The 14,812-nt window shown below is 39.5% G+C and overlaps 1 protein-coding gene across 5 annotated transcripts; it reads right to left on the bottom strand.

The window, feature by feature from the left end:
* Nucleotides 1-1,705: 1,705 nt before the first annotated feature.
* On the bottom strand, nucleotides 1,706-8,428 carry LOC140554565 (hydroxycarboxylic acid receptor 3-like). Of its 5 annotated transcripts, none has more exons than XM_072677704.1 (3): nucleotides 5,469-5,557; nucleotides 2,840-3,704; nucleotides 1,706-1,853 (listed from the first exon to the last, which is right to left on the bottom strand). In XM_072677704.1, exons 2-3 carry the CDS (start codon nucleotides 3,639-3,641, stop codon nucleotides 1,825-1,827), a joined length of 831 nt encoding a protein of 276 aa, XP_072533805.1. In that variant the 5' UTR covers nucleotides 3,642-3,704; nucleotides 5,469-5,557; the 3' UTR covers nucleotides 1,706-1,824. The 5 variants fall into 5 exon arrangements, with proteins under 5 accessions (XP_072533805.1, XP_072533804.1, XP_072533803.1 ...); XM_072677700.1 differs by lacking the exon at nucleotides 1,706-1,853 and adding an exon at nucleotides 7,947-8,428 and having other exon boundaries at nucleotides 3,615-3,704; nucleotides 5,469-6,587; XM_072677703.1 differs by lacking the exon at nucleotides 1,706-1,853 and having other exon boundaries at nucleotides 2,307-3,704; nucleotides 4,838-5,485.
* Between the last annotated feature and the right edge of the window lie 6,384 nt (nucleotides 8,429-14,812).

Raw genomic sequence — 14,812 nt, forward strand, 5'->3', positions numbered from 1 at the left:
TTCCCCATCGTTTGAACCCTGTAGATGCTCTGTACACTGTGTGAATCATTTTGGATAAATGGACCAAGAGAAATGCTCTTAATGACTTGGAATTAACTTAATTAGAATCCATTCAGAGTTAAGAACGTATTTTCATTCTCTTTTTTAAAAATATATATATTTTTATTGTTTTATTTATGGCATTTTAGTTGACGCTTTTATCCAGAGCGACTTACTAGGTTACTCATATTACAGAGGTGGGCCAATTTAGTGTTAGGAGTCTTGCCCAAGGACTCTTATTGGTGTAGCACAGCACAGTCACCCAGACCAGGAATCGAACCCCAATCTCCCACGTGGTGTGGTAGCTCACTAGCAGGTAGTGTGGCTATCCGGTGCTCCACACCAACAGATAAATACAGGCCAGATATTCTACCAAAAGATATTCTACCAAAAGTTACATGGTTTTCATTGGACAGTGATAATATATATATATTCTGTAATATTCGGTTGCAACTGTAACAACTGCAATTTCCCTCCTGGGATTAATATCAAGTATTTCTGATTTTAAGTTCTTCCTTGATGTATAAATTAAAAGTATTTACTTCTGATTGCTGCACAAAATCTCCAGTTATTTATTTTATGTAACCCATCTTACTTTTGACTGGTTTACAACCTTGTGACAGTTTACAGGAGCCATATAGCTTAGTATATTATAGCACAGCATAGTTTTGTGTTTAGTACTGTGACAAGAGATTGTCTGTGTGTCCTTTCAGCATGCTGTACGATTAGCTAACATAAGAGATTGCAGCCTCTCAGTTTGCATTAGCTTTGAGCCTAGCACAAGGCTCTTGGTTTCTTTACTTGCTAAGTTTGAGCTGCTCTTTGTTCAAAACTGGCGCGACCCTGAGGTCTGGTTCATGTATTAACCCATTTTCCTGTATCTAGCGGAGTCTGGAGGTGATATGCTGCCTGTCTCTGAAAACTCAGTAAAAATATCAAGAACAACCATTTTCTCCTGAAGTGGTCATTGTGTTTTACCACATCACAGCTTTACATGTTGAAAGGCTTTGCTAGTGGGCTGTGTGTATGTAAGTTGTGGGGGTGTAATTATAATGAGTCAAGACTGTTTTAGGGTTTTAAAGTTTACTCGTTTTAAAGTTGTGTTTTACGTGGTATTTTCTTTTAAATGAAAAGACATCAGTGTTTGAGGTTCACGGTATTTCACTCCCATGTGCCAAACTTTGCCGAATTTTTCAACTATGCCAGGGTAAGTACATTTTCTTTAATTCTAGGGTCCCTTCAAGAGAATATCTGGCCTGACTGCTATTTAGCTAACCAGATTAGTATATCACACTGTACTGTTATCTGTTATCATATTAGCTACTAAAACTCGGTTACACAGTTAACATGAGGGAGTTGAGGTTAAGGTGAGCAATAGAGTGCAAGTTAGGTTTAGTGCTAGGGAAACACTAAAGTGAATTAAGTGAAGTTGAGCATCTATAAATCAGCTAGAGTAGACCATTATAAAAAAACTTCATTTACTGAACTGAGGTCAGCTACCTAATGCAGGGCATTTACCTTCGACTTTATTGATAAGAAATTCATGCATTTTCATCATAGCTTGCATGAAAGAGCAGGTTTTAGAATGTGTACCCAGCCAGGCACCAATTAACACAACTAAACATGACCGTATCAGTAGTGGAAGCGTTCCTAGAACTTACCAGAACTAAACAGTTAGAAGCGAACGTTCTGTGAAGTTGGTGTTGGTTAAAATATCCTTAAAGTTGGTTATAGTCTCCTACTTCTGAGGGCCATCAGCACTTCTGAGGAAGCGTAGTAGATAGATCACTTTTCAACTGCAGTCCTGTAATTATCTAAAGACACGGATAATGTTACAGAAGAGCATGAAGACTTAGCTGGTTCTGGAAACAGTCCTCAAACTACAACTCCTTTCAACTTCTTTCTCTCTCTCTCTCTCTCTCTCTCTCTCTCCCTCTCACACACACGCACATAAACACACACACACACAGAATTGATCCACTCTAATGTAAATGAAGCTGCAAGAGCTGCGAGGTAAACAGCTAAATATATATTTCATTGAATGAAGAGCTCAATATTTCATATGTTTTTCAGCCCTTCGTGTTGTTCACCAATTCACTAAAACCACAACAGACAGTTCAAGTTTTGCCTATCAGGTTATGTGTTTCTTTGACTGATGTTTACTGTATATGATCTATTAAACAATACAGCTACAGTGTCACAAAATTGCAGTTCAGAATGTGAAAGTACAATAATTTAAGCATTAAAAATATGACATTAAAAAAAAACAGTTGCAATGCAATTTATTCAATGGCAAACAATACAAACGTCAGAAACTCAATATGACTAATAAATGTAAAAGCCAAAAACCTCCAGCTTTTGGTTCAAACAAGCATAAGAACATATAAAACAGACACTTAAAGTAAAGATAGGTAAAAACTAACAAACTTTGCTTGGTTGGCATATTTACAAAACTGCATAAAAGCTGTTGTTTTTTTTATTACTATGATACAAACGTCATTCAAGAACAATATTTTAATATAATACATGCGTAATAATAAAAATGCGTCACTGAGGCAGTGGTGGTCATGGATGTATATAAGGAGCTGTCAAATCCAGCTAATCTTTGAGGAGCTGTGACCTTTTTAGCTATCACTTGCACAAGTCCTACCATTGGGACTGGGCTTGAGCTTCAACAGTCTAAACTGAGTGATGGCTATCTTTACAGCGTCACGAAACATGGAGCTGCAAAAGCCATAGATTAACGGGTCCAGCACACTATTCAGGTAGGTAAATCCAATGGCTAAAACAAACAACTGACCGTTAAATCTGAAGCCTTCACAGTAGTCTTTCCCAAGCGTCTTCAGGTAGAGTGCAGACAGTCCTGTGGCAACACCAGGTAAAAAGCATAGGATAAAAATTCCAACGATTACCAGAACAATACGAATGGCCTGACGCGTCGTTTTCTTTTTCTCGGGCTGACGACGACGTAGGATACAGTAGATCCTGAGGGAGCAGAACAGCAGGACCATCAGAGAGAGGAAGAACTCACATAGGTACACTGCGTAATGGAGCTTGATAGCTGTCGGTGGGTTTGTATAGGGGTTGAAGCTTCGACAGAAGGAGTTATTGTTCCTCGTGATCAGGAGATTGCAATTTAACAGAGGAAATCGCAGTAAGACCACCACTATCCAGACAAAGCAAGCAATCCCAGCAGCTTGCTGTGAAGTGATGAAGTTCACTGCATTGTATGGATGGACTACTTTAAAGTAACGATCCAAGGCCACAATGGTCATGAAGCCAATGCTTGCTGACCGGTTGATTGCCAGCATGAAGAGGTTGATGCGACACCAAATGTCACCGAAAACCCAGTTTTCGCCTCGGAGTAGAGTGTCGATGCGAAAGGGCAAGCTCACCAGGAGAAAGAAATCAGCCAGGACGAGGTTCAAGAGAAACACCACAGTGGGCCTCCAGGGCCGAAGGTGGCGGCAGAAGACCCACAGTGCCAACACATTCCCTGGCAGGCCCACCAAAAGCTCGACAATGAGCACAGGAGGCAGGATGGCAGCTACCAGGGTTTGAGCGGTCAGGTTACAGTGAGTATCAGTGTCTTTACAAGCCATCGTGCTTTTGATGCAGTTTGTACAACAAGTGAATCTCAGACCCTAGATTCCTTTTTCGTCCTCCTGTTAGGATAGAAATAGCAAAACAGGTTGAAATGTACAAAACATACAAACGTAGAAGATATCTGGAAGTGAATAGCAAAGAGCTTCTCGTCTTTTACAATGTACTCAAATTAATCTGTGTCTTAAGGAAAAAAAAGACATCATCAAAGGCTACACATAGGCTGCATATCAGAATGTGAAATCTGATCTGCCTTACTGAATAGAAAAGGCTGAAGATGCTATCACAGTCTAGGTGTATCTATGTTTTATGTAAACTGTAAATGTTCAAAAGATAGTTGATGTACAAGGGTAACTTACCAGAGGTGATCGGTTGTTGAAACCCAAGGTTTTTTAAGGGGTTTCAGGATAAAATAGGTCTGCCTAGCCAGCATGCACTCAACACCTCTGGAGGAACTGAGGCAGAGTGAGCCCTTCTAATCTGATTTCCTGTTGTCTAATGACTTGACATCATAGCAGAGCAAAACGCTGTAGCTAGCTCTGTGGCCCTTTTGACGGAAACCCTGAGTCGATATGACACAGAGCTCTGTTCCTCTTTCTTTCAGAATGATTTCTTTTAGCAGTATGTGACAGTTGTCACATACTGCTGCTTTAGTATGTGAAGTTTAGTCTGTTGCCTTTGGCAACTGGACAGTGATTGGCCCTCTAGAGCTTAAAACACCACACAAAAACAAACAAAAAATGGCAATACTGTTGGTGGTTTTAATGGTTTCTCTTATGCTAATGTGTGCAATAAAATAGGGAACCTGGTTCAGCTGTGTTGTACCAAAAGAATATGGTGGCCTGTAGAGTGTACCTGATGTTCAGGCAGTTCAGTCCTTTTTACTATTGGCTGCTGATTATCTGTGTGCAGACTGGGTTTGTCTTTAAATGTTTGAATGTGGTCCTATGCTTCCTGAATGCCACAGTAACCCTGTCAACCCATGTCAATGTGGGATTAAACCATCAGTATTTAATGTCCCATAATTTCCATTGGTTACATTTGTTTAATCGTAAATGAGTACAACTATTACATGAGTCCAAAATAGTCCAGAATACTCATCATCATCATTTCAAATTCAACACAATGATGTTTGTACAATTCAAATAATTTACATATTCATACACCGATCATTAACAGCATTAACACCACCTGCCTAATATCGAGTAGGTTCCCCGTGTGTATGAACTCCACAAAAGTAGGATCTGGCACCAATGTGTTAGCAGCAGATCCTTTAGCCCTGTAAGTGTTTAGTCCGGTGAGGTCTCCATGGTTCGCATCATGACACTGTAGGTGGTTCCTTTCTTGAACCGCTTTCGTAGGCACTGATCATTGCATAACGGGACGCCTGATGTTTTGGATGTTCTGACCCAGTCCAGTGGCCCTTGTCAAGGTGGCTCAGACCCTTACACTTGACCACTTTTACTACTTTCAACACATCAACATCAAGAACGGACTGTTTATGTACTTGCTGCCTAAAATAGCTATCCCACCCTTTGACAGATGCTAATCATTGTTTTTCACTTCACCTATCAGTGGTGTTAATGTTATGGCTGATAGTGTATACCTAATATGAGTAATGAGTGCATTGTTTGTACAAGTTTTTATATATATACAGGTGAATTTTTTTTAGATGTAAATTTGTTGTTTACATCATCAGGTTACAGTTAGCATTCAGTACCTAGATCTGATCGATCCTTCATTAAATGAAATCAGGTGAGCAAGTCAGCAAACCTGTGTTCTTTTAACCAACATGGACTTGTATATATGTACAGTTTCTTCCTTACTTCTTCCTGGAGCATGCAGCTTCTCAGCCGACACGTCTGTTCACTGCACTGTCACGGTGACTAAGCTGCAGTTTCACCAGTCCAAGCCAATTCAGTGCTCTCGTAACCTCATTCCTGAACAAGGAGCTAGAGAAGCAGTAGATGAAAGGATCCAGGGTGCTGTTCAAGTATGTGAACCCAATGGACAAGCTGAACAGTTGACCGTTTAGTCTGTAAACATTGCAGTATTTAGTCCCCAGTTTCTGTAGATAGAGTCCGGTCAGTGCTGTGGCAATTCCAGGGAAGAAGCAAATGTTGAAGATAACAACAATGACCAGGACAGTGCGAATGGCCCGCCTCACCTTCTTCTTGTCCATCTGGCAATGGTACAGGATACCAGAGATTCCAATGGAGCAGACAACTAACAGCACCAGAGGGAGGAAGAACTCAGCAATATAGACCACATAGTGGATCTGTATGGCCATCGAGAGCTTCTTGTATGAGCTGAAGCTCCGACACAGAGAAACATTGTTTATCTTGTTCAGGAGAGCGTTCGTCAGTAGGGGGAGCCGCAGTGAGATGACCGCAATCCAGATGAAGCAAGCAATGCAAGCAGCTCTTCGCAAGCTAATGAAGTTCACTTTGTGGTGCGGATGGACTACCTTAAAGTATCGATCCACAGCCACTGTAGTCATGAAGCCAATGCTTGCAGATCGATTAACTGAAAGCATGAAGTGGTTGACACGACACCAAGCGTCACCAAACTCCCAGTTTTCACCACGGCGCAGACTGTCAATACGGAAGGGCAAGCTCACCAAGAGCAGGAAATCAGCCAGGACCAGGTTCAAGAGAAACACAATGTTGGGTGTCCAGGACTGAAGGTGACGGCAGAAGACCCACAGTGCTATTAGATTCCCTGGCAGGCCCAGCAAGAGCTCAATGATGAGCACAGGAGGCAGGATGGAGGATGCCAGGGGCTGAGTAGTCAGGTTACAGTGATGATCAGTGTCATTGGAATCCATGATATTGTGGGATTCTTAAAAAGTTAAGGCTGACACTTTGTTTAAACAGGAAAATATTTTCCCAAAAGTGTGCACCCGTGTCTAGCTTCTTCTTTAAGAGCACAGCTGAGGTGTTGATCTGTCATAAAAAGGGGAAATGGTAAAGTTGTTAGTGCTCAGTGAAAATATTTTGAAACACAGTGTTGGCCTGGGGTCTGAGGCATATGCTGTTGTCATATCTCACATGTTTGTGTTGCAAAATGAATTTCACCATTTTTGTACATCTTCTTGTTTTGTTTGTGGAATAAATTGTATTATATTTATAATTTTATATAAAGTGGATTATAAAATCCACTAATTATAAAACTGCTGGATATCTCCAACTGCTGGATATCTATCTTCAGTTGTTGAGATGTAAATTGGACCTGTTTACACCTGGCATGAACACATGCTTTGCATCAGTACAGTAACTGGACATATTTTGACCGGATTGTTACTGGATTCTTGCCATTAATATGCATCCCTAGCCTGACCAGATGATATCCAATTTTACTTTCCAATGTAAAAAAACACGATCTACAGTAATAATGACTCATATTACCTGACAGAATCCGATCACAGAGAACACTTTTTTTAATGTAAACAAGATCTTGAGTGATCTGATCGTTCTCCGATCACCATGCGTCTTGGGGGTGTGAAATACGAACGTGATCTCATTACCATTCAAAAACGCATGCTGATGCCAGGTGTAAACAGGACCATTATGTCCACAATGTATGTGATCATTCACATAATTTACATATTTATACACTGATCAGTGTATGAATATGTATCAGCATTAACACCACGTCTAAGTTTAAGTGCATTGTTTGTACAAGTTAACTCAATAATAAATTGAATAATAATAAACTGAATAATAATACATAATGATAAAATAATAATGCATTGAATGAACTAAATAATAAAGTGAGAAACATTTCAAATAGAGCTCATGTTTTTAATATGGTATTTGACATAAACATATATATTAAAATAATATGTAAAATCTCAACAGGGTGTTTTTAGACAAAACAAATCAAATAAGAACTATTAATAAACTAACATTAATTAAAAATACATTCTAACAGCATGCTATCATTACTGAAATTTAAACAACATATGCTCATTGTTCTTCAATATAATATATAATAAATAATACAAAAAAAATCTTTAAAAAAAAAAACCTTATCAGCCTTTAAGCTGCCATCCCAGTTTTACATTTAACATTTAACATTTTTCTTCTAGCAGATATGAATGGATATGCTGAAGTATCTAAGGAAAGTGTTATTGGCTTTTGCTACACCCTGAAAAGTCATTAACATGAAGTATGCAGATCAAGTGCAAGGATGTGTTCCTGGCATAGATTCAATTTTCAAATTCAGCCAAGCAGACCCCAAGCAGGCCCCATAAATAATGCATTATGACTTTTCCTTCTCATGCAAACATTCACCCAACTTACCGGAGCTGAATGGTTGCTAGTTTTGTCCAGTGTTGAGAGTTTAGAGTGTAGACTCCTCAGACAGAGTGCTGTTAAGATATGGGGGAACCACTGTGCTCTTGTAATGTAAAGGAAGAGGAAACTGGCACAATGACAACAGATAACTGAAGGTCAACAAGTCCTAAAAAAAAAAAAAAACTAAAGACCTTCAATCATAAGAGTAATGAAAGTAATGATGGTGAATGTAATAATAATGGTAATAATAATAATAATAATAATAGTGGCAGATAGTTCATGTAAAGAGCCCACGTAAACTTCAAGATAGTTGTTAGGCAGATAGCAGTGGCAGAAGGGTGGGCAGCTGGTCTGACATGGGTGGCAGGGGAGCCTGGTGGTTATTCTGGTGGGTGGGCAGCTGGTCTGCTGCAGGTGCAGAAGAGTCTATCAGTCAGGCTTTTATAAGGTCAGGCCAGATAAGTGGGCAGTCATTAACTAGTGTGAAGCTCCCCTGGGGAAAGGGGAACAGAGTAGAGACAACAACTACTCACCTTACAGCAGGAATTAACCCCCCTTAGACGTTTTTGCTCTTTTGGAAGCAACCTTTTAGATGTTAAAACACATTTCCTGGACTGAAAGGATTTTTGACACTGAACCAATTTCTCTGAAATGTTTATTTTCAAATTGCATGCACAATTTGTTCTCCTTAGGGTTCTATCACAGATGGACTAGGAGAGAGCAGCTTAATTCATTCTTCATTTTGGAAATGTACTGGCAAAGTTACAATATTTTAGAGGAAGCAGGTGCTTTCTCTCCTGACTGCTGATAAGTGGAGTGACTGCTCTTCCCATAGCTCTTGTTTAATGGAACTATCCACTTGACAGCAATTGTAAAGTGGACAACTCCAGATGCAAACTGAGATGAAGCTTGAAGTTCTCCATTGGCTTCTGTTATCATTGTGCTTCAAAATTCATGAAGGCCGACTTTGTCTTACAGCAGAAAAAAAGTGACCAAAACTTGCTGCCATGACAAACCAAGCAGGGTTTCAAAGCCACAACAAAATTATAAAACTTTACTTTGACCAAGCAAACCTTCTCTTAACCGGTACATGAAACTGCAGACTTGCTGAAACTCTTCAGAGGAGATGCCTGTCTGTTTCAGGATGTTACATGCAAGGCCAGTGCAGTCAAGCAGGACATGACTAACATGGCTCATTGTTTACATTTTTAGCATTTAGCAGATGCTCTTACCGAGAGCGACTTACAAAAGTGCTTCGCTACTTACTCAAGAATAACCAAATAACCTCAGAATAGACTAGAATAGACTAGAATTCAAAGATACCTCTAATCTTAGATACTACTAAACACAAGTCAGTATGAAGACCATAGTACTCTACTCTTCACCCAAGTACTCTCAGAGGAGATGGGTCTTCAGTCTGTGTTTGAAGACAGGGAGCAACTCTGCCGTTCGGACACCCAAGGGAAGTTTGTTCCACCACTTGGGTCCCAGGACAGAAAAAACCCCAAAAACGTTTAGATGCGTTTTTAATAAAGGAAGGATTTTTTTTATAAATCGTGTCACATCTCAAAATTCAGTGTATGCAGAGATAGCAGTGCACTAGGTGCTGCTTCAGTTCGAATCAAGTGAACCGATGAAGCAGTTAAACTAACTCATACTGTTTCTAGTATCTTGTTCACTGCAACTACATGATCCTGTTCGGTGCAGTGAGAATGTGGACTGTGGTGGATGTGTTTGTTCAGTAGTTTCTATGTCACACACACAAAATTGTGCTTTTTTAAAAATCTGTTGATTATCTGAGTAGTAAATGCTGTAGTAAAGTTGATGAGTTGGGCCTAGGACTGCCACCTCCACACTGTAAAATACCTGGGCAATTATAATTTGAATTATTATCAATTCTGTAGATTGACAGCTACATAAACTGAAATCCAATATAAATAGATATTCAATTTGTAGCGTTGCCTACAGTGCCTCAAAACACTATGTGTCCAAATGTTTGTGGACATTCCTTCTAATGAATGAATTCAGCTACTGTAAGTTGCACCCATTGCTGACACTGATATGCAAATGCACGCACACACACATAGCTTGTCTAGTCTCTGTAGAGATGTATTGCCAATAGAATAGGACTCTCTATAGCAGATAAACATGAACCTGTTAGCATCATGCCTTAATGCCAGACATGGGCTAGAAGGCTTAAAAGCCCACCAGTATTGAACTGTGGAGCAGTAGAGCTGTGTTCTCTGCAATGATGGTTGATGGTGCTCCATCCAATACTTTTGGATGAGTTGGGGACTTGGGGATTAAGCGATCATCCAACATCCTGACCCCATAATGCTCCTGTCACTGAATGCAATCGAATCCTCCCAGCAATGCTCCGATTTATTATTTGTATTAATAAATTTTTTTCTGCAGGCCAGAGTGTAACAGTGTAGTTGGATAATGTTTATATCAAAGAGTAATGGGCTTTAAGCTAATCTGTAATACTGTGGCTGCTGCCCTAAATAAGAACCTATAGATGTGTCTTACACTATCTGATAAGGCCTAAACGCCACCAACTTTGAATGATGCAAGCATACAGACAATGACTTGTTAAAGAACTTGTTTTTTCCACCTAACTGATTAGTCATACTCCGACTGCTAAGGGGTTACAGATCACATCAACTGTGCCTGAGTAACACTCTGTACTTTTGTCTCACCTTTTTGTTTTATGTTTTATTTTTGACTATGATAATCGTTGTTCAAAAATGATTGTATTCAGTTAGAACTTATTTTAATAAGACTTAATTAGATTAAGGAGTTGTGCTGGCATAAACTAGTATTTACTGTGTCGTCACATGTAGTATTCTGTAGCTCACGACTGTAGCACACAAACAGAATACATAACTTTGTATTGCTCTCATGTCATGCATTACACAAAATGACCTGCAATCATTGGGAATCCCACAGCAGTCTGGAAATGTGGACTACTAGCTTGCCTAGCCACTTATCTAGAGGTTATTAAATACATGCAAAGGTGTTAGATATCATTAGAGTTTATGGCAGCCTGTCATTGAGTGTGGTGTGCGGAGTGTGGTGTACACTGGTGTGGAAAAAAAGAGTGGCATACTAAAGCTAAAGCACTTGCCTATTGTAGACGAGGGTTCTATCACCCTTCTAGGGGCAGCAACTAAACAGTGAATATGTTGAATGTTAAATATGTTAAAATATGGTCAGGCTATTGGACAGCATTTTAATATTCCACAGAACAGCAGCAGTCACGTTAGCTATCTGACTGCCTTCATAGAGGTGTCACTAGGCTGGCTTTTTGGCTGGCTCCCCTAACTAAATGCATATTACTATTATTGTACGTACAGTTTGTCATTACTCAGTAGTACTATCACATCTCTAAATTGAATGTATGCAGAGATAACAGGGCGCTAGAACCTGGAGACGCTGCATCAGGTTCTTATCTGTTCTGCTTCAGGCTGCTGTGAGTAGTGATGCTAGCCTGGGTTTTCTGGAGTTGATGTAAACCCTGTGATGTCCCTGCTTCTACATCTAACATAACTGCATTGTGGGAGCACCTACATTAAAAGAATGGTAATATTTACAATTAGTGAAGAGCGAATCTAACTTTTAAAACTACTTGTCCAAAATGAACAGTTTGTGACCCAAATGCTGCTACGTGACCATGCATGTTAAAGGACTGAAGCACACAGGTCCCTTCGATGCCAGCAAGCTGTGCCAACAAATTCTCCAGTATGCAGAGAAAGTGGTAGAGAACTACACAGAAAGCTTGGAATTGACTTGAGGATAGACTGTCATTAATTAAGCCTTTGGTGAACGTGGTGAATCACTATTGGAAATTCCATTTAGTCAAGGCTTAGGCTTAATCTGGGTCTGTAAAACTAACCCTTTATGTCCTAAAGGATTTAGCTATACCCTATTCTAATTAGTCAAATACTTTAAGGTACATCCACTGTTGACACAGTTTGGAAAATCTGCCAATGGAATGGGATGCTGTGGAGTGTAAATAATGTAATATCATGGATGACCATATGTAGCAATAGCAATTAGTCACAGAAGAAATACACCAATAGACAAAAGCTCATCCATTGTTTCTTCTAAAAACAAAGGTATTAATAAGAGGTTATCCTGCTTCTGGTGGAGTACATGTTTTTGCTGTCCATAGAAGACTGTCTAGTAGATTTTGAGCATTGAGCAGATTTGAATGGAGCACCAGCTTTCCAGCTTTTCCAGTTCCACTACTCCACAGCTCAATGTGACCGCTCAAGGGGGACTTTATACTCCACTAGCCCATGCTTGACATTAGATTTAGTGCCAATAGGTTCATGTTTATCTGCTCAAGAGAGCCCTATTTTATTGGCTATACTTCTCTACAGGAACTGGACAAGCTGTGTGTGTGTGCATTTGCACATCTGTGCTACTTAAAGTTGCTGAATACATTCATTAGAAGGGGTGTCCACAAAAATTTACACATATAGGAGCTGCTAATTTGGTTAACTTGGGAGGTAGCCGATTGTGTTGCATGTTGATTTGCTATTGAATCGCTTTGCATAACTGTCAGATTTCAAGGACAGTACAAGTCATGCACATCACATTATGCAACTAGCTGAATGGAAGACACTGTATAAACCCATAGCTATAGGGTTATAAAGCCCCGAACACTGACTGTAGAGCAGTGCAACTACGTTCTGTGGAGTGATTGGATCTTCACCTAATACCTTCACGACCTTCAATACCTTGGTGATATTGCTGAATGGGATTGTTTCTTTACAGAAGAGTAAAGGCTGTTAGTGCAGTAATAAGGGTACACACTCCCTGTTGATACCCTTGAAGATCCATCCACCCATCCATGAAGATCATTTTACACATAGCTAGTATATTTGCTGATAGATTTGCTTCAGCCACAGACACTGTCCCTGGCCATAAGCATTGTAGAATTAGCTTAGGCTAATGCTAACATTGTTGAAAGGAACCACAAGATGCTACAAACAAGATGAATCACTGAAGTAGCGTTTACATTGCACATTGAGTAATTTTGGTAATGAAACTTGCTGATAATATGCCGTACATGCAGGAATGCCCCACTGATCTTCAAAACTGATTAAGCAAAAAACAACCAAACTCGACAGCTAGCTAAATCTTTGTCTTTGTGGATTAATGTATTATATACATACATTTGCAATCAATCAAACAAATAAACCAAAAACACAGAAATACTTTTTGCCAGTAGGTAAAAATCATTGGGTAGCATGGTGGACAACACCACTTCTTTGCATACACAAAGGATCGATTCCTCATTTTGGGAGGAAGAGCACTAAGACAGTATAACAGTTCTGTCCTACACTCTTTATTTAAAACTAAAGGTGCTACAAATGGTTCCTTTAGTGATGGTTCCTTTTAGTGATGCCATAGAAGAACCGCCTTTGGTTCCATAAAGAACCATGTTTGTCATAGAAATGTGTGAATGTGAAGACCCCAAAACTTTCTCTTGATGCAAAAGGTCACATCTTTTATAGAACTAAGTCATTAGTTCTAAGTAACCTTTTTGTAGCACATGTTTTTAATGTTTTTAATGTTTTTAGAGTGTATAGAACTGTGCTATATAAATATAAGGAAACTTAATGTATGGCAGGGGGAAAGTGAGGGAAAAGGGTGGGCTAAAAATGTTAATCTGCCTCCCAGATAATGTCCTTCTCTAACAGCAGCCCAGGGTTCAGGTCCCCAGTGAGGCAAGCATGACCCTGGGCTATATTCTTAACGTCTACCTGTGTTATTTGATCAAACTCTAAGTGAATAAGAGTTTGCTATACATGTCATTTATCTACTTAGAAATATGTTGGTATAGCTTGGTGGTTTTGTTGCCATTCAAGACATAAGATTGGGGTCTGATTTCCGGGCAGGAAGACCACACCAGACCAACATTTGGGCAAGACGTCGATTGCCACATTCACCACATCACTAACGGGTATGTACTTCTGCATAATATTGCCTGACAAATGCTGTAAATGCAAAGTATGTTTATGAGTTAAATGAAAATTGATCTATATTTTGTATTTAGTCATTAATTCCTTTTGGGTTTAATTGCATTAAGCTACTTAGGCTCTGCTTTGTGATTGGTCACGCCTCTGAGTTTTGAGGTTTACTAGCTTAGGTGCAAGGTTTATGGTTTGTTTATGGTTTGCTGTTTTGGAAAAGTACTTTTCCATCAGACATTTCTATAGTTTGCTCTCTGTGTAAAATGAAGTACATCCAATAAGAAAAAGATAAGGACTGCCACCTTTTTACAGCAAACAATGAAGAGAAAGTTACTTTCACTAAACTGTTAGAGAAGAGGCCTTCAAAGTATGTTTGTGGGTGTGTGTGTGTATGACTAAGTTCACTGGACTCTGAACCTTAATGAAGATTTATTCCACTTCTTTATTGCAGAGCATAGAAAGGCAAACATAAGAGGACTAATAATGGCACCATGTAAAATTCCCCTTATCAAAAGCAGCCTTGATATCGGGATATTTACTCAGAACTTGGTTTTGCATGAGATGTCCATGTGTCTTCTGTGCATTGTGGAGTATCTATCTTACTCCAAGGCTTATTATATGCTGAGGTGTATTCTTCAGTAACTACAGGGACGTCTGTACAAACTGGTGGGGCTATTCTTTGGTCATAGAAGTTTGTAATAACACTTCTGACCTCCCTGGCAGGCGATAGGCTTTTTAAGGGTTTAACACACACGTCAAACAGATTACAGATTAATCCTATTTGTTTGCAGATCAATGTTTAATGTTTAATGTTATGCACTAAGGTGTATTGGTCAGAACCTACAGGGACTTCTGTACAAACTGGTGGGGCTATTCTTTGCTAAGAGA

The sequence above is a fragment of the Salminus brasiliensis genome, chromosome 4 (genome assembly GCF_030463535.1).
Source record: "Salminus brasiliensis chromosome 4, fSalBra1.hap2, whole genome shotgun sequence".
Lineage (NCBI taxonomy): Eukaryota > Metazoa > Chordata > Actinopteri > Characiformes > Bryconidae > Salminus > Salminus brasiliensis.